We start from the raw sequence: 22,643 nt of genomic DNA, 5'->3' as shown, positions 1-22,643 counted from the left end.
TCTTTAAGTGACTTGAGCGAAGCAGAGTAATCGTGACTGTGCCTGCCTTAGGTTGTCCCAATGTTTAAGGTGGGATCTTACCCGTCATTGACTAACCAGCCTTCAATACTCGCCTATTACAGGTTGCAAAGGCTGCCATGTGCAGTGAGGAAATAGAAGAATTTTCTGTTATTTTCCTAGATTTGTCTACATGTGTACCAATGAGTGGAGTCTTCTGCTTAACCAAGCAACTGTCCTCACAGTATACAGCATCTGCCTTTATCCCTCCAGTAGGATTTAGTGATATGAGAGCCAAGTGTTCTTGATGAAGCCACCTCAGCATACACCTTTAGAAGATCAGTTCATGTTTCCATACGGCTGGTGAAGCAGCTGCAGAAGTGGCTCATGAGTTACCCCTCTGGATAGATTTGGCTTGGCCAGCTTAGCAGCAGGGAGCTTTGTGCAGGAATGAATCTTGTTATTGAACTGAGGAGTTGGATGTTGTTGGCTCAGAGGACAGATGAGGTTTTGGGATGGTTAGTGTGTCATATCTGTCAAAGAAAGACACAAGCAATATGTTAGTTTTGTTGTGAGATAATTACCAATAGCTAAATATAAGAGGGCACATTCTGCCTGCTTTTCTGTAGAAACTGTAATGCTAATTTAAATATGTTCCCATCAACTGGCAAATGAGAAATACAAAACAAGGCAACTTACTGGTAGCTGGTGGTGGTGGTGGTGAGGTTCACCGGAGCCAGGAGAGACCATGGCAGCAGTGTAGCTTGATGCCCATCGTCCTGCAGTCAGACGTATAGGCTTGGTTTGCTGCCTTGTGCGGCTGTCATACCAAGAGGTGTGGGGGGATCTGTCCATTCCTTCCTCCCTCCCTGCCCTCTTAACAAAGGGGCAGCCTGACCAGGTGGTACGGCCAGGCTGGACAGGGGATCCCCGACACTGGTTTGTATTAAAATGTTGTATTAGTACGAGTTTATGTGAATATGAATGATGAATACAGAAGGAATTAAAATATGTCCTTTCCTTGTAAATCATGCTTGGTACACAAATATATATTAAATAAACAAATGACACTACATTGTCTAATGCTCAGAATCCAATATGAACTGTATTTTGTATTACATGGCATGAAGGTGCAAAGCAGGAATTAATGACTATGTGCATGTATGCATGCATGTGTGTGTGTGTGTGTGTGTGTGTGTGTGTGTGTGTGTGTGTGTGTGTGTGTGTGTGTGTGTGTGTGTGTGTGGGTGGGTGATAATATAATATAATTGTATATATATCACGGCCAAAAGCTCTGCGCCTCCGGATGGCTTAAACAGTTTGAAGTACCAGAGGAAGGCTCTGCTCTCCTCCCATTGACTCCCATGTTAAAAAAAGGTAATATCTTAAAAGTATAATATCTTAAAAAGCATAAAATATTTTCTAAAAAAAAGAAGCGCGCGATTCCAAGCTATTCTGAATATTTTAAAATTTGAATGGAGTCTCTAGGTGAAAAAATGAGGAAGGAGATAGGTCCCAAAGTTTGAAGAGAATAATAAATTTAGAAATTTAGAAATGTAGAATATAACCTAAGAAGAACAATAGTTGAGCGGTGCATGCCAGCACTCACCCAAATGCATTTTCTACAGAAAATGCGGTGAGTGCTGTAGTAGCCTACAAAGTGAGGTTGAAAATATTTTTTAATGAAACCAGATTAAGACATAAAGAAACATTAAATGGCTTATATCAAGTGAAGGGATTTGAACAAAAGTTAAAAAGTCTAAATGGAGTAAACAATGTAAACATGCACACCATTTAAGAAAAAGTAAATGGTTGGAAACAAATAAAGTGACAGCTGAATGAAAAGCGCAAAGCATTGCTAAAAATGCAGAAATGTAAAAGGTCAAATGTATTACCCTGCACTGCTGGTGTGTGTGTGTGTGTGTGTGTGTGTGTGTGTGTGTGTGTGTGTGTGTGTGTGTGCGTGTGCGTGTGTGTGCGTGCGTGCGTGCGTGTGTCTTTAAAGGTGCGAACACACCAAGCGCGTACCTCGCGTACCATGTACGTGCGTAACGCAGCGAAAATGTTGCTTGACCATTTTGTGTCAAAAATTGTCAGATACGCGCGTATCTGACCATTTAAGGAGTCCGAGGATTAAGGAGTCCGAGGAAGGAAACCCAAACGCCGCCGTGTTTGGATGGATGATAGAGCTTGGATCGGGTTAGATTAAATAATCTCGGATATAAATAACAATAATCGGGTTAAATAACTTCACATGGTGTGTCTGGTGTGTTTCCAGCATTCGTAGTGTTGATCAGCAGAGAAATAGTCCGCCAAGACGTTGAGGTTGCTTAGCAATCAGAGACTCTGTCCATGCAAGTGAACGGAGCGTTCACTCTTCGTCATAACTATCAAACCAAACATCCTTCACATTCACCGAGCGAACATTATGAGAGTAAAATGCACATTTCTCGCTAGAAATGTTTCCATAAACGCATTTAATGGCGTAACTATGTTACTATTTCCACTCAGAATAAAGAAAGTTGCCGGCCGTGGCTGCCATGGACATGGCTGCTCTGGAGTCCGAGGTAGGAAACCCAAACGTCGCCGTGTTTGGGTGATAGAGTTTAGATCGGGTTAGATTAAGTAATCTCGGATATAAATAACAATAATCGGGTTAAATAACTTCACATGGTGTGTCTGGTGTGTTTCCAGCATTCGTAGTGTTGATCAGCAGATATATAGTCCGCCAAGACGTTGAGGTTGCTTTAGTAACCAGAGACTCTGTCCATGCAAGTGAACGGAGCGTTCCCTCTTCGTCATAACTATCAAACCAAACATCCTTCACATTCACCGAGCGAAGATTATGAAAGTAAAATGCACATTTCTCGCTAAAAATGTTTCCATAAAAGCATTTAATGGCGTAACTATGTTACTATTTCCACACAGAATAAAGAAAGATGTCGGCCGTATGCTTCTGTCCAAGCTCACTACTCTCTGCCAGTGACGTCGGGTCAAGCTCAACGCTGATTGGCTATTGCGGCGCGTATGAGCATAAAAAGTTCAATTTTTTGAACTCCTCGCGTACATGTACGCGCGTATATGTACGCGCGTATATGTGCGCGCGTATATACACGCGCGTATATGTACGCGCCTCATACGCCCCTACAGCGAGTAAAATGTTGCTTGGTACGCATGATACGCTGTACGCACCTCATACGCGCGTACACCAATGCTTCCCTATGGAAAAATTGCCGATTTTATACGCGTGGTACGCAGGTGACGCGTTTGGTGTGGCCGTACCTTAAGAGCCGGTGTGTGATAAAAAAGGAAGCCCAATAGAGCGGGAAAAACAGCCCTATCTGGCAACACTGCCTGAACGTCCTCCAAAGGTCCCATCCAGCGGGAAAAAACGCCCAATCTGACAACACTGCTGAACGTCCTCGCGCTCCAGCGTCAACGTAAATCACTGTCTGAGACCAACTGAAAACGAAGCCGCAATTAAACTAAAACTGTTATTCTGAATAAAGTTTAAATGATATCGAAATTCCGTTTGGAAATTATTGAAGATACAAGGGTGTAGATTTGTTTAATGGTTTGAACGATGGTAAACGGTGGAAATTTGACCGAGTTACGAACGATGTATTAAGTAATTTTAGTGTCAGAATGGGCTGACGGCGTCGGCTTCAATGGGAGCAACTGTAGAATATGACGGTTTGAAACTAAAACTGTGATTCTGAAGAAAGTTTAAATGATATCGAAATTCCGTTTCGATATTATTGAAAATACAAGTATGTAGATTAGTTAAATGGTTTGAACGAAGATAAACGTTTGAAAATTGATTTAGTTAAGTTAAGTCTTAAACAGTTGAAGTACTAGAGGACGGCTCTGCCGTATTCCCATTGACTCCAATGTTAAAAAAAAAAAACCCGATAATATTCTAATAGTAGAATATCTTAAAAAGTAGCCTATAAAATATTTAAAAAATCTGGAAAGAAGCGCTGGATTCCAAGCTATTCTGAATATTTAAAAATTTGAATGGAGTCTCTAGGTGAAAAATTGAGGAAGGAGATTGGTCCCAAAGTTTGTAGAGAATATTAAAGAAAGAAAGAATAAAAGGTATGAAGAACAATAGTTGAGCGCTGCATGCAGCACTCGTCTAATAATACCTAAGAAGAACAATAGTTGAGCGCTGCACGCAGCACTCACCTAATTAAGTTTTTCAACACCGTGCGAAAGGTAGCAGTCAGCAAATCTTTCCATGGCATACGGGCTTTATGTGTCATGTGACCTAGACTCAGCCATCTTGTGGAAAACCGAGAGAGAGCCACACAGCTTGAATACAAACCCTGTGCTGTCAGAACAAGCAGAGGTAAGATAGTGGAAGTTAATTATACTATCCGTTGCCCGTGCGGAGTTTATCTGTACAATAAAGTAAACTATATTACTGCACAGCCACTACTTTACGAATCCGGGACGTTTACGAATGTTGTTATAACACTATGCTTAACCTGGCCTTCAAGCACCGGCCTCGAGTTTCTCCGAGGCCGCGTTGCGTTGTGCGGCGTGCGGGGTGTGGTGGCCAGGAAGAGGGGTGCGGACTTCGGCTGGCCGAAGGCCGCATGTAGAAGGCTAACACTTTAGCAAGTTATGGTAACTCGTTGACTACAAGTGCCGAGGTGGAGGATTACATCATGTCACCGTGATTTGCATGTTTAATCACGGCATAGCATTTCTATAATCACCCAAATCTTTACACTTCGCTGTGTGTTTAACGACATACGGTGTTTAGGTGGGCTCAGCGTCGCATTTCTTGCTCGTTTTCCTAGATTGGAGCTAACCTTTAGCCTAGCCTGCCTCGACTAGCACACTGAGCACTGGATCGCAAGCATGCTGCAAAGTAACTTAAATCAAATCGTTCCGTTCATTTAATACCCTCACAACCTCTTGGCTCGACCACTATTAATGGTGATAAATCACCTTTTGTCGTGAACTAATGCCAAGTGGGTTGACATTCAATGGTTGTAACGTTACTGCATGCTACCTAAGACTATGTAACCGGTTTACTGCGAGTACCAGCTATGCTGATCTGTATATTAAATCTCAATGCATTAATTACTGCGTTGGAGTAACGTTAGGGAATACAGGTTATCCAATATTGTCCTGTTGATAGCCTTTCATCCGTTATATTTCCAGTATACCAACGTTATCCAAAGGGCTAACGCTAAGGTAGCTATTCTTGGCATAATGTATGACATGCGTTTTATGTAGTAACTAAGTCTGCTTCGTAGCCCCACATCAAGCTGACATTATCTTAGTGTTTCTGAATAGCCAGTTCCGACTTGACCTTTAGTGGCCGACGTTTTGTCTCTAGAACATAAATAAAGCTGGCGCAAGTATTTCCTTATTTGGCACAGTAAAGGAAAGTGGACGTCGCAGTCGTCAGTGTTGATCCTGACACCCGAAAGTATGCAGTTATCTAATAGTTTGGTGTGGATGTTTTGTTTGGTGAGACCAAAGTGGAAGTTTGGATTTCAGAGAGAGAATGTGCTTTAGACCGAGTCAGTGGGATGACCTGTGGGGTGTATTGGTGAGCTACACGTGGCTCTCCGACTTGACGGTCAGGACGTACCCTCACGCAAAAACAGTGTCGAGGAATGTTTCCGTCGCCCTTTGTTTGTGACAAGTAGACAGCCTGTACAATCGGCTTTGCCTTTTGCATCGTTGTGACGGTAGGAATAATACATTGAGCTACATTAAAGTAAGTTACCCAAATCCGAATCTTTCGGTCGTCAAATACTAAAGCTTCGTTTTTTTACGTAATACTCTGAAGTACACACTGGTAGGAACCCGTGTGGTCAATTACAGGTGTCTCCGGCAAACCCTCCTCTTTGAGTAGGAAGCATCCAAAAATAGCATCGGAGGATTGCATTTGTATCTTTGTATTGAAGAGGGCAGGGATCTTATGGAGTTAGCTGTAACCATATCTAAAATATTCTAATTCCCTTTTTTGTCATTCAATCGTAACATTTGAAATTAAATTAAGAAGTATAGGTTTTCTGTATGGATATTCTCTCTAGGTTTTTTGAAAGTTCACTACAACTATAAAACTGCTCTAGGTAAGCAGGAGTTTTAGAATTTCATGTGCAGTGAGAATTAATGTGTATATATGTAAACATTGATTATATTATGTATTTTTTCTTTCATGTTTTTAGAACTTAAGGGAAGAATGGCTGAAACCCAGACACTTAACTTTGGACCAGAATGGTAAGTGACCATTTCAAGATTTGGATAAATGTTTTGTTATTGTTTGGATTTCTTATTTTGCTATAATACATAAACTAAACCTAAAATGATTAATACAAGTAAAACTGGTGCTCACAAATGTTTTACACTTTCGGTTTCATAAACGGTTAGCTTACAGAAGGCCTTCACCATGGCGTGTCCCTCCCTACTACCTTGCTTGTGTTCTGGATATGACGTCTCCTTCCTCTCCACAGGCTCCGTGCCCTGTCCGGAGGTGGTGGTGGTGGCAGTGGAGGCGGTGGGAACAGCAATATCCTTGCATCCTCCCCACCCCTCTCGCCTGCATTGCCAAAGTATAAACTCGCAGACTACCGCTACGGGAGAGAAGAAATGTTAGCACTTTATGTAAAGGATAAAGAGGTGAGGAATAGGAGTTGAACTAGAGAAACGTGTGTGCATTCAAAAGGTTTAGTGCACTGATGTCATTATTGTTGTTTTGCCTTCTAGATCCCTATAGAACTACATGATAAGGAGCTTTTGCCTATCTTACAAGAGGAACCTTTACCCCCACTGGCCCTCGTGTCCTTTACGGAGGAAGAACAGGTAAAATGTTTTTTGTTTAGGGAAGTCCTTCAGCAGGAGGTTCCCCACTGTCACATTGTAAACGCGTGTTTACGACGTGGCTAAAGTACGCACTGACGCCCGGCTTTCTCTTTTTTTTTTTTCCTATGCAGAGAAATTTTTCCATGTCTGTAAACAGTTCGGCTGTCCTCCGGCTGACGGGGAGAGGAGGGGGTCCGATAGTAGGAGCACCACGGGGTCGGAGCACCTCGAGGGGTAGAGGTGAGCTCCTGTTGGGGTGCTACATGGACAAACCGCATTACGCCATGCGTTAGCGTGCCGTTGACCTGATATTGGAGTTGGAACAACACAATTTATAAGCATAAATGAACTAATGTTGGACTGTGAACGTCCATATGCGATTAGGATCTTGTACCTTTCCGGCCCCGAGTCCTTGTGTGAGTTGTTCAACGTGGGGCTTGGTTGTCAGGTCGGGGTCGGGGCGATGGAGGCTTTTACCAAAGAAGTTTTGACGACGTGGAGGGAGGCTTCGGCCGGGGTGCCCGTGAGATGCACCGTTCCCAGAGCTGGGAAGAGAGGCAAGTCTTGGATCTCTGCGGGGTTCCTTCATAACTTTTCTTGAGAATTTGTTGGTGCTATAAGAAATATGTGTAGTTGCTTTATTTGTATTCTATCTTTCGTTGATAGTCATTTTCTCTGGTATGAATGAAGTTCACCTCCTAAAACCCTTTTTTTTTTATAAATTTTTATTTTCCATTTTAGGGGAGACCGAAGGTTTGAAAAGCCAGGAAGGAAAGACCCAGGTTGGTTTTTACTTTGTTTGAATAACCAGTATACTTAGTGTTGCACCATATTTTTATTATGTTTTATTAGCAGGATATATAACAATGAAAGTATTTGTTTTTCACTTGTTGACTTTGCAGAAGCCCCTCCAGCGCATTTTCCAATGAATCATAGTAAGTGTGGCCTTGCAGACATTTCCCTTGTAGTAAGAAAGTTCTCGAACTCAAGGGTAGCTCAAATAGAAACTGGAACCCTTTTCAAGCTTCACATGGGTTGGACTACACAGCCGACCAGGCCCAGAGAGATGCCACGCCGAGGTTCTAACGTCTCATCTGTGTCCCCTGCAGTCCGTGCAAACTACGAGGAGGTGGGCCCCGTCCTGCCAAGGAAGCACGACTTCACGCGCTCGGAGAGTGAGAACTGGCGGTGCTCTCGCGATGATCAGAATGGTGAGGATAAGGGCTGGGTATCGTGGCCAATTTCCTAAATCGAAGGTTCTGAATCGATTAATCACGATTCGATTCAATCTGCTCTTAAAGAATGAAAAGGGCTCAACTATGTTAAGAAATGCAACCGTACTTTATTTTTTCTCTTCATCTTAAACAACAGGTTTTAAGTGCAAACTTATAAATTTGACAGTTTGTCCTTGAGCTGTAAACAAAACTGTCAAGTCTCAACAGTGCAATTTTGAAATTAGAAAGAAATCGCAAGAGAAAGTGTACTTGAACTACAATATTCCATCGCTGCATATCTCATTAAGGCAGTTTATTAAAGTGCAAAAATAATAATAATGGTAACAAAACTAAAGAAATAAATAAAATCGATCTCATGCCCGATGAATCGATTAAATCGATTATTTTACCCAGCCCTTGTGAGGATGGTCCCTACAGCACAAGTATGCATGGTATTGAACCCAGTAAATAACATTGATTGGGATTGTCCAATGGGATAGTTGGTTCTTAATGATTGATCGCTATGAGAACCTGATCTTGGCACTAGTGTTAACGTTGCACACGTTGAGGGAGCGACCGCAAAGAGAAACTGAAGGGGAATTGGAGTTCGAGGAATTGGAGTGACTCATGTTTAAAACATGAGAATTAGCTTGTTATGTTTGCATTCCGGTTAAGTCCTTTCAGGTAGCCATTGTTTGAACCGTCGCGTGACTTTTTGGCATGACCTCCTCCCCAGACATCGCGAGGGCGGCCGCGTGGCGGGAACACCCGGATCAGCAGCAGCAGGCCCCTCCGCAACAGCAGCGGCGCCGCTTCCCGTTCGACGCCAGGGAGGACGAGCGCGGCTACCGCCGGCCGCGGTCGGGCAGCGGGAGCCTGGAGGATGAGAGGGACAGCCTGCCCGAGTGGTGCCTAGAGGACGCCGAGGAGGAGACGGGCACCTTCGACTCGTCGGGGGCCTTCCTCTCACTCAAGGTGGGGACTCGGGTACGCTTGACTCTAACCCTAACCCGGTCCCACGCGTCAGGGTGTCGAGAAGTCGACACCGGCGCCATGTTCTGGATGAGATCATGGCCAAGATCAGATAGTAACCTCAAAGAAGAAACCGGCAATATGTTTTTGGACTGATTAACACGTGGCAGTTAAAAAAAAAGAAAAAGAAAACGTTATCCCCCTGATCCTCACTTCTGTTTTTGATTTGCTGCCACAGCACATGTAAATATCAAGGACTTTACCTAAATATTTGAATATTTGGGACAATCCTAAATTTGCTTGGTATTCAAACATAACATCACTTTCAAACCCTATCCGGCAGCTCTGTTCATTTGAGAAGAGGGGTGTTGTCAACGGGAACAGACAAAATGTACAAAAATGCTTCTGGACCCTATTAGATAGAGCAGGGACCATGGTTGTTTATGTAAAAGCTAACCCGGTTCTCCCATTGGGTGCTTCTCTGCTCTGTCATCAGCTTTAACCCGCCCCATATTATATAAACGGTTGTCATTGGCCCGACCCAGGCCTGCTGGAATTCTGAGTGGACAGGAGGGGGATTAGTAAATGAAAACGGCGGTTTCAAGTTTTCCTGTCACTGGTCGCATTTTAAACTAACTCCTGTGAGCCTGTTACATGCTAAGCGTTACCACATGCTTTCAAAGCTGGTATCATTAGTTTTAGTTATTGACGCTTCCCATAACCATAGCTGTCACTTGACGAAACTTTGAAATCGCTGGATTTTAACAGATTAGGTATTTAAAAGAAATGTTGGATCGTATTCGTATCCATGGTTTCACAGAGGCTTTACTTGCCTTCTTGGTTCAGAAGCTTTACTTCCGGTCTGCTTGTGTTGTCAGAAAGCCTCCAAGGAGCCCATCCTGGAGGAAGCGGAGCTGGACTTCAGGCCCCTTGAGGAGTGTGACGAGGGTCTGGAGGAAGAGGACAGTCAGCCGCCGGAGACCAAAGAAACACAAAACGGGGCCAAAAGAGAGGCGGACAGGAAAGAAGGTCAGATCCATTGGTCTCTACCCCCGGTTATAACCTTTTTAGAAGTGACTACCAACAGGCCAACCTCTTCGATCAAGAGGCAATTGTTGAAGATTGGTTCTGTAGTGGAGTCATTTTTGTGTATTTGTTTTTAAGCCTTTCCCTGGAGGCATTCAAATCCCATTTGGCAATGCACACCCACAGGCATTTTCTGCCTCCTCACACATTGTTCTGTAACTTTCCTCAAACTTCCTCAAACTCTCATTTTGGTGTGCCCCCCCCCCCCCCCGCCTGCCACTCAACTGCCCTCTAACCAAGCACAACTTTTCTTCTCCCGGCTGTGACTTTCCTTTCAGAGCGGGCCAGGCTGGCGGAGGAGCCTCCGGTTCCCGCTCCCGCGGCCCCTCGGCCCCAGGGGCCTGCCCTCAGCCAGCCGGTCCGGGCCGAGGAGACGGAGAGGGGTGCGGCACGGGCTGGCGAGAGGCGATCTCCTCCGGGCCCGCGACAGGAGCCCAGCAAAGCCCCCCTGCATGTCCCCCTGTCCAACAGCATGCTAGACCCCCGGCCCATGTCCCACATCGCCACCACCCTCGCAGGTGGGTTTGGGTTCCCTTCACCCCCGCTGTTTGACTTTTGTCTTTTGTCGTGGTCGTGTCACATTTCCCTACCAAATAAATAACCGTTACCCCCGACCTGTGCTTTGTAGCGGACGTCTCCATCCCCTCGCCCTCTGTCCAGCGGAGGCACCCCAAGCCCATGGAGGTTCCCATGGCAATGGCCAACCCCCTTCCCTTCGCCAGCATGATGGCGGCCATCGGCCGGCCCATCATCGTGCCTCACGTCGTCGACGAAGACGAGGGACTCAAACACTTCGAGCAGGTGAGCTGACTGGCAATCTGTGATTGCAGTATGGATGGGCATCGTTACTGTGCGTTCCCACCAAACGCGACACTTGTCGCCCGTTTGCGTTGTCGCCGAAGTTTTGTCGCGCCACAAATTATAATCTGCCGAAGTTTAAATATTTTAATTCGAGCGAATTTGTCGTGCCACAAATCCTCGTGAACGCGCTCGCCTGTGCACGGCGATAGTGTGGCGCGGCAAAATCAAAACTTGTCACTGGTTTTCTCTCGCGATACATTCGCCCGATACGCGTCTCTACGTTCACTTAGTATGGGATCTTGTCGCGTTTGGTGTGAACGCAGTTAGGATTTTAACGATGCTACTTATCTTAACTTTACTGGTTATCGATCCTGTAGTTTAATGGTACTCTTATCGGTTCTTTTATAAGAAAATATACTAAATTAAGAACAAGACATTGTTTTAGTTTTTCTCATAATATGCTCACTTTCTTCAGTTACAATAGCTGAACAATAGCTGCTCTGAATAAATAACTATTATAGACTCTGTAATGTCTTGAAAATAAAGAAACCATTAATAGTTAATTAAAGATGTTGTCTTAGGGCCTGGGTATGCATGCAGCTCGTCCTCAAAAAGGCATCAAGTGTTTTTTTAAACAATTTTTAACATATCTTCCTTTTTTGTTTTGTTCTGGTGATTGGTCATCCATAACATTATTTTTTCTTTGCATGCTCTTAACCAGCGCTATCAAGCTATAACAGCGTGCTCTGATTTAAGTGAAACTCTTCCCAATGTGCAAACAACCTTTTTATGCTCTTGCATGCTCTTGCACAGCGTTAGCAAGCTATAACGGTGTGCTCTGATTTCATCTGAACTTTGCCCAATGTACAAACCACTGTTTTAGTTTCATGATCATTAAAGTAGGCTACTAAATCATGTGCCTTCACTGGAACTTTCGCTGGGTCGTATTTCCACTGAGAAAGCTGCCACACAGCCACAACATAACTTCCAGAAACCTTTTAGCCACGAACAGCCTATTCTATTCAAATCGAATCGTCTGACGTGCGTTCTTTCTACCACACGTTGTGCGAGGCGGAAGTTGAATGTTTTAATGACCTGCTCACAATTTGTCATCATCCAGGAGGCTGAAAAAATGGTGGCCTATCTACAGGAAGGAGGTGTGGAGGACGAGAGGCTGGCTGCTAAGGAGAAGGCCAAGCACCCCGGCTTCCCCCTCACCCACGAGGCCGCCCTAAAGTGGTTCTACAAGGACCCCCAGGGGGAGATGCAAGGTGAGACATCACCAAGGCCGGGGGCCAGGGAGCAAATGATGGGACTGAACCATATCAGTGCCACGGTACCGTAATCCCATGATGATTAGAGGTTAAATGGTTCGATGGTTGGTTTGTGGGACCAGTGTCTGAAACGGCGGGCCAATCTGGGTGGACGGGACCTGTCACTTTATTTTGTTTCATGTCTGTTTCAACCAATCATGTTGCTGAAGGCTGCGCTCTGTCGGCTTGTAATCGTCTTACGTTGAACGCAAACTTGACATCCGCTTGTAAACTTTTCCCTGCTGGGATGCAAGCTAAAACAGCCTGTCTGGAGAAGACCTTCTTAGAAAAGTGTCTGGAAAGGTTTCAAATCAGCACTTTGTTCAAAGTTTGGCTATAACCGTAAGACGGCTCGATCCAAGATCAAAACAGTTCAGGCTCAATAAAAGAATAGTACCTGCTTTGTTTTTGTACCATGCAATATCAGCCATGGATAATTTGTACTTCTAACGCGGTGCACAGCATTCGATCCGTATGTGTAACCCCGTTCCTCTCTCTCTCCCCCTGCCGTCCGTCCATCCGTCTCCCCCAGGTCCGTTCAGTAACCACGAGATGACGGAGTGGTTCCAGGCGGGCTACTTCACCATGAGCCTGCTGGTGAAGAGGGGCTGTGATGACGTCTTCCAGCCCCTGGGGGAGATCATGAAGATGTGGGGCCGGGTGCCCTTCGCCTCGGGCGCAGCTCCGCCACCTCTGCAGGTGACTGGCCCTGCCGCACCGCGCCGTAGCTCGTCCATCGTCTGCCTGTCTCATAATGAGCCAATCTTTACCTTCTTTTTTTTTTGGGTGTGGATACGTTAGCCAGCTTCGCTGCAGTGCTAGCAATGGCCACTAGTGGGCGTAAAGCGCTAGCTAAATTACACATAGGTTACACTTTGGGTGTTCTGGAGCTGTTGGAACCCTTTCTCTGTGGTTCGGACTAGGCATTCAAGTTGGTTTCTGTCGAGGGATTAGCTGTTTCAAAAGTATACGGGAAATGTTGAGGTCAAACTAGAAGGAAGTATTGAAGGTATATTGGTGGTGTAACCTTTTTTGTCTGCACTGCACAATGTAAAAATATCAGCAGTCAGCATCTCTTGACCGAGGTAAAATCCATCACCAGTGAACTTTTGTACAGCTTGTTAACTCAGTGTTGTTTGTGCTTTTGCGAAGCAGGCAGACGGTGACCAGGAGAGGCTAAAGAGACACCAGGAGCTCACAGCGCTCAACCTCTATCAACTGCAACAGCTACAGTATCAGTACATCATCAGGTACCTATTCGACCGCTGAATCATTATCCCTAATCATCACACTACCTGTAAAGTACAATTGTAATATTCATGGCGGTTAAGCGTTGCCTGTCATTTTGGCATAGCTCGACAATATTTCCATTTGACAGTTTAGAAGAACACAATTGATTTGGCTTCGCTCTTGGTAATGTGCCAGCCAAATCTTTGCAATGTAGACGCAGTGAACGTCGTCATCCCTTCATGGCCTTGGTCCACCGTGATCCGTTTGCTTGCCAAGGGGAACCCCCTATTCCGCTGTCAAGTCGTTGGGCTTTAGACGTGGTGTTCCTTGACGGTCCCCTGTTGCTGTGCCCCTCCAGGCAGCAGTATGCCCAGGCTCTTGCCCAGCAGAAGGCTGCAGCCCTCAGCTCGGCCCCTATTCAGCAGCAGCAGCAACAGCAGCAGCAGATCAACGTCCTGCTACAACAATACCAGGCCCTCAAGTTAAGGTGGGATAAACTGCACTGCATACACGCAGGCACACGTGTAACGGCGTGTGTTGCAGTCTTTTACTCGCTGGCAATGCTTGCTTGTGTTTTTCTGTTGCAGCTGTCGGTTACTGATTTGGTTTTATTGTTGTTTTGTTTGCACAGAGCGTCTGAAAGCCTCCTACCTCCTGTCACCCGGTCTATGGCGATACCGGTGTCGGTACCGGACACGTTACCGGGCTCCGTTTGGGAGATGCAGAGCCCCTCGTCTCAGGCCTCGTGCACACCCAACCTCCAACAGAATGTACCGTGCTGTGAGTCACCATGTCATCTCTGGGGCCTGGGAGACGTGAGGGGACTCTGCGCGATCGTATCGGTTTTATTTAAGCTCGCTCCGCTCAGTCGTAGGCACAGGATTGAAGTGTTGGCGGATGCGGTGACCATCTGATGTATCAAACCCTCCGTGTTGCCCCTGCAGCGTGGGACGGCAGCAGTGTATGGGACTTGCCAATCGACTCCATGGCTCAGGCGCCCACCATCGAACAGATGCAGCAGATAGAGAAGGCCAAGGCTGCAAAGGTAAGTGCTGTGTGTGTTCCCGTGTTCCTCAATGGCTCTTCTCTAGAAGTCTTTTTTTTTTTTTTTTTTATCTGTTGTTAATATAAGGTTATTTCATTCAATCAAACACCTTGTCGTCACGAAAAACGCAGTGTTGTGGTTTTTGTTGTTATTAGCATGCAGAACTCTATCCTAATGGTTAGCCACGCTATAAAGACATACCGACACCCGTCTTCTTCTCCCCCGGTCAGTCGGAGCTGGAGCGGCGTGAGGCGGAGCTCCGGGCCAAACGCGAGGAGGAGGACCGGAAGCGGCTGGAAGAGGCCATGCGGGCCTGCCAGCAGGCGGAGCGCAGCCGCCTGGAGGAAGAGGAGCGGGTTCGACACAAACAGGTGAGACCGCAGCCCGCTTCCTCCCCCCTGTAGCGTGTAGCGCGGCTAGGCTAGACTGACGCTTCCTGGCGCAGCGCTAGCAGTGACCGACCCGGGGTCGGGGTTGACTCCACCGCAGGAGGTAGAGCGGATTTTACTTGTAACCGGGAGGTTGATAGTTCGAATCCCAGGCCCCTCCGAGCGCGTGTGTTGAGGTGTCCCTGAGCAAGGCACGCCCGCTGGCGCCTGCGCGGTGTGAACGTACGACCCCGTCCGACCCCGGCGCTTTCGGACGAAGGCGTCTGTTGAGGGAACGCGGGGCCGAGAGCTAACCCGCGCAGTGTGTGGTCCTCCAGGAGGAGGCGCTACGGAGGCAGCGGGAGGAGGCCCAGCACAGACGGGAGGAGGAGGAGCGGCAGGCCCAGGAGGAGGCTCTGCGTAGGGGGGAGGAGAGGCGGCGGGAGGACGAGGAGCGGAAGCAGCGGGACGAGCTCCTCCGCAAACAGGTGAGCGCCGGAGAGCTCTGCCCGGGCTCTGGTCCCTCGGCAGCAGTGGTGTCTCACCGGGGCAGTACCGCATCCGTTATTTGGATGCGGTCTTTTAACGGTGTCCTGGTCGCGGCTTTAGCGCCTCCTACTGGAAGGTCGGGGCACCCTCCCCCCCACATACCGGACCTCAAACATTTCAAATATGCATACAGGGCTTCAGTAATTAAAAGGTTGAGGACCCCTGATGTAGGGGGTCCAAATAGCTTGGCGCCTGGGCCTAGCCCCAATCACCCTCTTAACGACATGTGTCTGAATCGTCGCAAGTGCCTGTACGCCAAAAAGTGATGCCTTTTTTAAATCTTCTCCACCCGACCCAGGAGGAGGAGAAGCGGAAACGGGAGGAGCTTGAGGCCCTGCTCCGGCACGAGGAGGAGAAGCGCGCCGAGGCGGAGGCAGAGGCGGCGGCCGGCCTGGTGCGGCTGCAGCAGCAGCAGCAGGAGGAGCTGAAGAAGAGGGAGCAGGAGGCGCAGCGGCAGCAGGAGGCCCTGAAGCAGCAGCAGCAGCAGCAGGAGTCGCTGAAGCAGCAGGAGTCGCTGAAGCAGCAGGAGGCCCTGAAGCAGCAGGAGCTGCTGAGGCAGCGGCAGCAGCAGCAGGAGGCGCTGCGGCGGCTGCAGCAGCAGCAGCAACAGCAGCAGCTGGCTCATATGAAGGTGAGCCCCCACCCCCAAGCCCACGGTCCAGTCCTCTGGGCTTGTGTTGTGGACCCTCCCACCTTCAAGTGTAACTGAAAACGCCTGCCCATATTAGGCGTCGATGTACGCACTTGACGTGCACACTTATTGTATGGTGTACCAGTGTTTCCGCTAGAAGAAATTGGTGCCGGTCATGTGACCGGGAAGGTTTCATTTTCGGATATTGTCCGTGTTTATTGCACTTAAAAAAATTGATAGGCAGGCTATATAAAGAAGAAGAAGTGTGTGATCATATTTTGATTCGCCATGGTTGTTAAATACCGGTACAAAGCTTGCCGCTGGCTTTCGCTAGCTTGCCGCCGTTTAGTTCATAAACCTACGGTAGTCTATAGCGATCAATTTGAGCGAGTGCACGAAATGTAACAACTTATTTATTTTATCACACAGGCTACGCTACAATCAAAACCCTCATTGTTTTACATGAATTGGCTAAACAAATGACTAATGTAGCATATTTAAACACAATTCAAATGTCTGAACACATTCAAAAGTATTCCTGCCCAATTTAAAAGGTTGAATCTCCTCGTGACTCGATGTTTGTATACATCGCGCATGCTGTATGCGCGCAGCGGTGCAGGGTTGATGCACTCCACTTTTTTCTGTGGAGAACCAGCGCCTTCAATATTCCGCATAAAACGAAACCGGATCGTTTTCGCTCGTTTCGGCTCCGTGTGGACGGGCCTTGTTTCCAATCGGTCATTCTGATCGGAGACATTTAGAATTTTCGGTCCTCATTCTTTTCCGGTCAAAGACCCGTAATTACCGGACAACAGGAACTCAGGTCCTTGCACTTGATGGATAGTGCTCGGCATTGTGTAACATCTTATCCTAGCTATCTTTGTTGTAAAAGGGGTTAACCTAGCAATTGTCAGTGCTTGGCATTTGGTTCTATGAACATCCGAAATGTAACGACAGCAATATATGGTTGTTTCTCTTTCGTCACTTTGGATGATAAGCGTCTGCTAAACGCCCTCGGTGTAAATGTGTAACTTTGTCGAATGAAGTTTTAGAAAAGATGACGCGTTTCGGAAGAGGTTCCCCCGAGCTCCATCTGCCTCGATAAAGAGCAGAGAGTGTGAGAGAAACGCTGTGTGCCGCTCGCGCCCATCCCACTCACACTGTGCTGCATCCCTTCCCCAGCTTCCCTCCTCCTCAAAGTGGGGTCAGCAGTCCACCGCCAGCCCGGCCGTCAGCCAGAGCCAGAGCGCCCAGTCGCTCTCGGAGATCCAGAAGCTGGAGGAGGAGCGCGAGAAGCTGTCCAGGGAGGAGGTTTGTACCCGACACCATCTAACCAACCATTGTTTCTCCATCTCGCCGGGAGATGGTTATGAGTAATGCCGCTTAACTCCTCGTCGTTTGGCGGTCACCTAATTTGTGCCGCTGAATCACAGTACTATCAGGCGTGACACGGTGGATTCGCCCCGGAGTACGATTGCGATGCGTGACGTGAAAAAAAAAAACACCCCCGTGAGATGATGGTGCACATTTTAGTGTAGGGAGCTCCGAATGGATTTTCTCTGAGCTGTGTCGTTCACCTACTCACTAAACAGTTTATTACTCCTTTAGGCCTAGTCGAGGTTACTTTCTGACAAAGCTAAAAAACAATGTGAACTAATGAGTGTGAACTGATATCATCAACCTCCATCGCAGCCTCCTCAAGTCCAGGGTCAACAAACTGTTAGCTAGCCAGGTTTTTTTTTTTTTTATCCTTCAATCGAATCGTATCCATTGAGTTTTCCCCTGTTCAGAGTCCACCTCGACTCTGCATAGCCACCCTCCCCCTTCTGGCCACCATTGTACACTGTATTGTATTGTATTATAGTACTTAACTGTGTAGCAACTGCAGTAACTGCTATCATTGCTGTAACAGGAGGAATTGGTTAGCCTAGCGATTGTTGTACTTGCACTTGGTTCTATGAACATCCTTTCTGTACCGACAGCGATATATTGTTGCACTCCATATGACAAATGTACATATTGTAAGTCGCTTTGGATAAAAGCGTCTGCTAAATGTAAATGTAAATGAAACGACCTGCAGAAGCATCCCCCGACCCCCTCCAACCAGAGCTTGATCCCTTCCCTCTCCCTCCTCCCCCTCAGCAACGGCGCCAGCAGCAGGAGCTCCAGAAGCTCCAGCAGCAGCAGGCCCTGCAGCAGGCGCAGCAGCCCACGGCCAAGGCCTCCAGCTGGGGCAGCGTGTCCAAGCCGCCCACCGGCACCAAGTCCCTGCTGGAGATCCAGCGGGAGGAGGCGCAGCAGATGAAGCAGCGCAAGGACCACCAGCCGCAGTCTCACCCCACCATCACGCAGCCCAGCCGGGCCCAGAACAGAGCTGTACGTGCACCTCCACCCCGCGTGTCTCCCCTCTATCCCCCCTGCTCGCTGCTCCTAGCCCGGCGTTGTCCCAGTGGAGCCGCTCCCTCACTCAGAGTCCTTTGGGATTTGTTTGTGGAACGCTGAAAGCCCTAATGGATAAAGTACAGCCGTTTTTAATGCGCTGTGTCAGATCATCCGTTCCAAGTAGTGTCGTTTCTGATCAAACAGAACGTTACCGAATTCTTTCTGTAACATTCTGTGAAAGTGGAAGGAAACGTTCTGTGGGCATGTTTTTTTTTTTTTTTTTTTTCTTGCTTCTTGAAAACATGTTCTTCTGCTACGGTGTGGTATCGTCCCTCGGGTTGAGCTGACCGCTGGGTGTCTCCCCCCCCTCCCTACAGCCCTCGCTGAGCTCCTCCGTGTGGGGCGCCGTCAGCCCGGGCTCCGGCGCCAACTGGGGCTCTGACCCCAGCAGCATCTGGGGCGACGCCCAGAACGCCAACATGGGCTTCTGGGACGAGGCGGTGAAGGAGGTCCAGCACGCCCCCCAGCTTCCCCAGCCTCCCCAGCCGCTGCCCCCTCCCCAGCCGCAGCCGACGCCCCCTCAGACCCAGCAGCAGTCCAAGAAGGGCAACACTCCCAAGAACAACAAGAGCAACGCCAACCTCAGGTTGTGTGTGTGTGTGTGTGTGTGTGTGTGTGTGTGTGTGTGTGTGTGTGTGTGTGTGTGTGTGTGTGTGTGTGTGTGTGTGTGTGTGTGTGTGTGTGTGTGTGTGTGTGTGTGTGTGTGTGTGTGTGTGTGTGTGTGTGTGTGTGTGTGTGTGTCCACATCAGGAAGTAATTGGGAAAACCGGAACCATAATCACGAGCCCTAAAATATTTATCTACTTCTGCAATTAGACGTTTCTCATTTCCCTTATTTGACTAAACCCTCAGTACAAAAAATGACCACATGAAAAGGTTCATTCACCAAAGGTTCTCGTCCCGCGTGGCCCTTCTTCTCCCCCCCCCCCCCCCCCACACAGCAACTCTGTGAGCAGCAGCCGGGCCAACAAGAAGGCGGCGGAGGAGGAGGAGAAGCTCCTGAAGCTGTTCCAGACGGTCAACAAGAGCCAGCAGGACGGCTTCACGCAGTGGTGCGAGCAGAGCCTGCACACGCTCAACACGGCCAACAACCTCGACGGTGAGCGCACGGTGCGGGGGGGGGGGGGGGGGGGGGGGGAGGCAGGGGGCGGGGAAGGCGTCCCAACCCGGGTTGTTTCACTTGAGAGCGTTGATGTTTTCGTAACGTGTGGGGCTACAGCCCTGCTCGGCGAAGGAACTTCAAAATGGCGGTTGTGTTTTGAGAGTTGTGTGCGGAATTGCCTCTACTGTTAAACTTGCCTTTTGTGTGTTCTGCCAGCAGCAGCCTCTAGTGGCTTAAGTCGGAGCTACAGTGGTAGCTGTTTCATTTTAAGGTCTGATATTTTCGAAGTGTTGGATCAGAGCAAAACTTCAAAAATGTAAAAAAAAAAGGCCCTTTTTTTTTCTTTTTCTTTTTTGGAAAAGGTCTAGTTCAAATATTTTCTTCTGATGGCTTCAGTAGAAAAGTGAGCGTGCAGGGCTAAGTTAACGTGTAAGAGGATCCTTGTGCGCGGTGTTACCCTAGCTTTGTCCGAAACAACACCCCAGCTAACCTCTCCCCTCCTCTCCCTCCACCAGTCCCCACGTTCGCGTCCTTCCTGAAGGAGGTAGACTCCACGTACGAGGTGCACGACTACGTGCGGGCCTACCTGGGCGACACCCCCGAGGCCAAGGAGTTTGCCAGGCAGTTCCTGGAGCGCCGTGCCAAACAGAACAGCAATCAAGCACAGCAACAGCAGCCGCAGCAGCCGGCCCAGAACCAGCAGAAGCAGGCAGCACAGAACCAGCAGAAGCAGGCAGCACAGAACCAGCAGCAGGCACTCAAGCAGCAGCAGGCCCGCGAGGCCAAGGAGTCGCAGAAGAAGGTGAACATTTGATTGATAAACATATTTGTTTTTTTATTTTACTTTCTTACTAACTAAAGTTGCTAGGGTAGGTTAGTTGTGTTTATGACCTTGGTGCGATGCATTGGGGGTCAATACAGATGTTTCAGCGTCGATGAGACAAAATGACTAGGAACGAATGAATGTAACCTCTCTGTTCTGACATGGATTAAACATGTTTTTTGTAATTTGGTTTTTAGTTAATTCGATTGTAACATTTATTTTTTCTTCGAGAGACTAATCCATGAAGGGATGTTGTCGTTCTTCTTTTAATTGTCCACAATGTATTTGTCTCACTTTGCCGCTCTGAAACACACTGTTAAGACAGCCCACCACCGGCATAAGTCAGGACACCAGTATGCGTGTCGGTCCCCTCACCCTGGCTCTGGTTCCCCAGCAGGTGGAGTCTCTGTGGGGCGGGACGGACTCCTCCCCGTCGTACCAGTCCAACCACACCGGTGCCCACCAGCCGCGCTTCGAGACCGTCACCTCAGGGAAGAAGAAGAAAAAGCAGAAGATGGTCCGTGCCGACCCCAGCCTCCTAGGTGAGCCCCCCCCCCGCAGACGGCCCTCCCCCGGGGCCCCGGCCCCCGTAGCGCACACCTGGCCTGGGGCCGCCAACCCGCCGAGGGGCCTCGATGTGTTGGCCCTCACCGACGCGAAGGAGCGCAGTGCTTCAAAGTGATCACTTTGCAGCACTGCGCTGTGCAACTCTGAAATGGAATCACAGTGTAGCATTGCAAAGTGATAACCGATGCTTTGAGATAATGTTTGTGTGGCGCAGGTTACACAACGGAAGCATTCTGATTCAGCCAGGGTTGCTAGATTATCGGAAAAATCATAATCGCGATTATTCAAACAATTATTTTGAGTTTGAAAACATGATGCATTTATTCAGAAGTTCTCTCCGAAAAAAACCACTTTGTAACCGTGAACTATTGACAATTCCCCTTAAAAACATACACAAAATGCAAAGAATTGATTTATTGCACAGGTGTCATGCCTGTTTACACGTAGGGGCTGTTTCCCAAAGAGGTTTCAGGTGACCACATGACCACCGTGCCAATCAGGTTAACTTGCAAGCTGCAAGACTCGTAGCAACATGAAAGCAGGCTCGGCACGACGCTGTTGCCTTGGTATTTCAACTTGAAACCCGCTTTTTTTTAGTTGGGGTTGAAGACCAGGGTCTTAACCACACATCCTTCCGTGGTGTCTAGTGTCTAGATGTTATTTTTATTGTACAATCCTGTCCCTGTGGCTTTGACACTTGTTTCCACATCCTTTATCGACTCGCGAATCTTGACCAAATAGATATTCTGTTTTATCCATTTTGAACTGAGTTTTGTCACGTAGGAGATTAAAATGGATGAAATGTCAATGTGTAAATTAGAGGGTATGTTTTTAAAGTAAGAATGAAGACAACCGGAGCTATGTCTATAAACACAATCTGTGGTGCCCAGAGTGGTAGCACTGAGAAGTGGTCTGAGGAAGCTGCTGTCATTTTCTTCAGCACAAGAGACGTGATCAACGGGCCCATTTCAACTGACTCTGTACGCGATTTTTCTGCTTGCAGTCACTTCCCTGTCGTCATTGTGTTAAACCAGCCAATAGCCCGCCAAGGGGGAAATTGGCTGATTGGCTCCCGCAAAAACGTATCGGAAGCAGAAAGAAATGTATTACTCTTCTCCAGACCCTTGTGCTGGGCGAACTCCAATCGCCGGCAGAATGGGCGGGGCTACCCAGTCCAACTGGGAAGCATTAACTTCACCATCCTCGTCTTCTTGTGTCCCCGCCGCAGGTTTCTCCGTGAACGCTGCGTCAGAGAGACTGAACATGGGCGAGATTGAGACTGTGGACGAGTAACGTCCTGCTGCCAACCGACCCCCCGGACTGTTTGTGTTTTGAGCAGCAAACCGTTTTACAACCCCCCCCCCGCAAAGTACTCCAACCATTTTCTGCCCCCTCCTCCCCCCGCGCGTTTCCCAAACCAGCGTTCCCCGACGGGGGGGCACAGGAAGTGCCCTGAAGGACCCAAGATTCAAACTAGAAGATCCACGCTAACAAGACTCCACAAATGAACTCCGAAGAACGATGGAGTTGGGATTTCTTTCGTCGGCTGTTGACGCCCCCCTCCCCCCCCCCCCCCCCCACACCTGCCCAGCCCCACTCCTCACGGCGCCCAACCCAACCCAACCAAATATTCATGGAGAAGTTCTGATTTGTCTTTGTCGAGGTTTAGTTCCCT

The 22,643-nt window shown here is 48.1% G+C and overlaps 1 protein-coding gene across 5 annotated transcripts; it reads left to right on the top strand.

Moving 5' to 3' along the window:
• Nucleotides 1-4,215: 4,215 nt before the first annotated feature.
• On the top strand, nt 4,216-22,639 carry gigyf2 (GRB10 interacting GYF protein 2). Of its 5 annotated transcripts, none has more exons than XM_060058321.1 (29): nt 4,216-4,348; nt 6,192-6,243; nt 6,477-6,642; nt 6,730-6,825; nt 6,957-7,065; nt 7,274-7,382; nt 7,567-7,607; nt 7,719-7,760; nt 7,935-8,036; nt 8,776-9,026; nt 9,890-10,040; nt 10,376-10,615; nt 10,726-10,898; nt 12,019-12,169; nt 12,744-12,910; nt 13,364-13,461; nt 13,800-13,928; nt 14,073-14,221; nt 14,386-14,486; nt 14,717-14,857; nt 15,193-15,342; nt 15,702-16,034; nt 17,217-17,345; nt 18,177-18,410; nt 18,794-19,062; nt 19,418-19,575; nt 20,094-20,380; nt 20,796-20,943; nt 22,197-22,639. In XM_060058321.1, exons 2-29 carry the CDS (start codon nt 6,206-6,208, stop codon nt 22,259-22,261), a joined length of 4,227 nt encoding a protein of 1,408 aa, XP_059914304.1. In that variant the 5' UTR covers nt 4,216-4,348; nt 6,192-6,205; the 3' UTR covers nt 22,262-22,639. The 5 variants fall into 5 exon arrangements, with proteins under 5 accessions (XP_059914304.1, XP_059914303.1, XP_059914302.1 ...); XM_060058320.1 differs by having other exon boundaries at nt 15,178-15,342; nt 15,705-16,034; XM_060058319.1 differs by having other exon boundaries at nt 15,178-15,342.
• Nucleotides 22,640-22,643: the final 4 nt, after the last annotated feature.

The sequence above is a fragment of the Gadus macrocephalus genome, chromosome 8 (genome assembly GCF_031168955.1).
Source record: "Gadus macrocephalus chromosome 8, ASM3116895v1".
In the NCBI taxonomy this organism is placed as follows: Eukaryota; Metazoa; Chordata; class Actinopteri; order Gadiformes; family Gadidae; genus Gadus; species Gadus macrocephalus.
The sequence above is the reverse complement of the archived record's forward strand: the minus strand, read 5'-3'. Positions and strand labels throughout refer to the sequence as shown.

Coding starts and splice junctions, on each gene's coding strand:
- gigyf2 (XM_060058319.1), top strand. CDS start 6,206: ATGGCTGAAACCCAGACACTTAACTTTGGACCAGAATG. Junction 6,244..6,476: donor CTTAACTTTGGACCAGAATG/GTAAGTGACCAT, acceptor TCCTCTCCACAG/GCTCCGTGCCCTGTCCGGAG. Junction 20,381..20,795: donor CCAAGGAGTCGCAGAAGAAG/GTGAACATTTGA, acceptor CTGGTTCCCCAG/CAGGTGGAGTCTCTGTGGGG.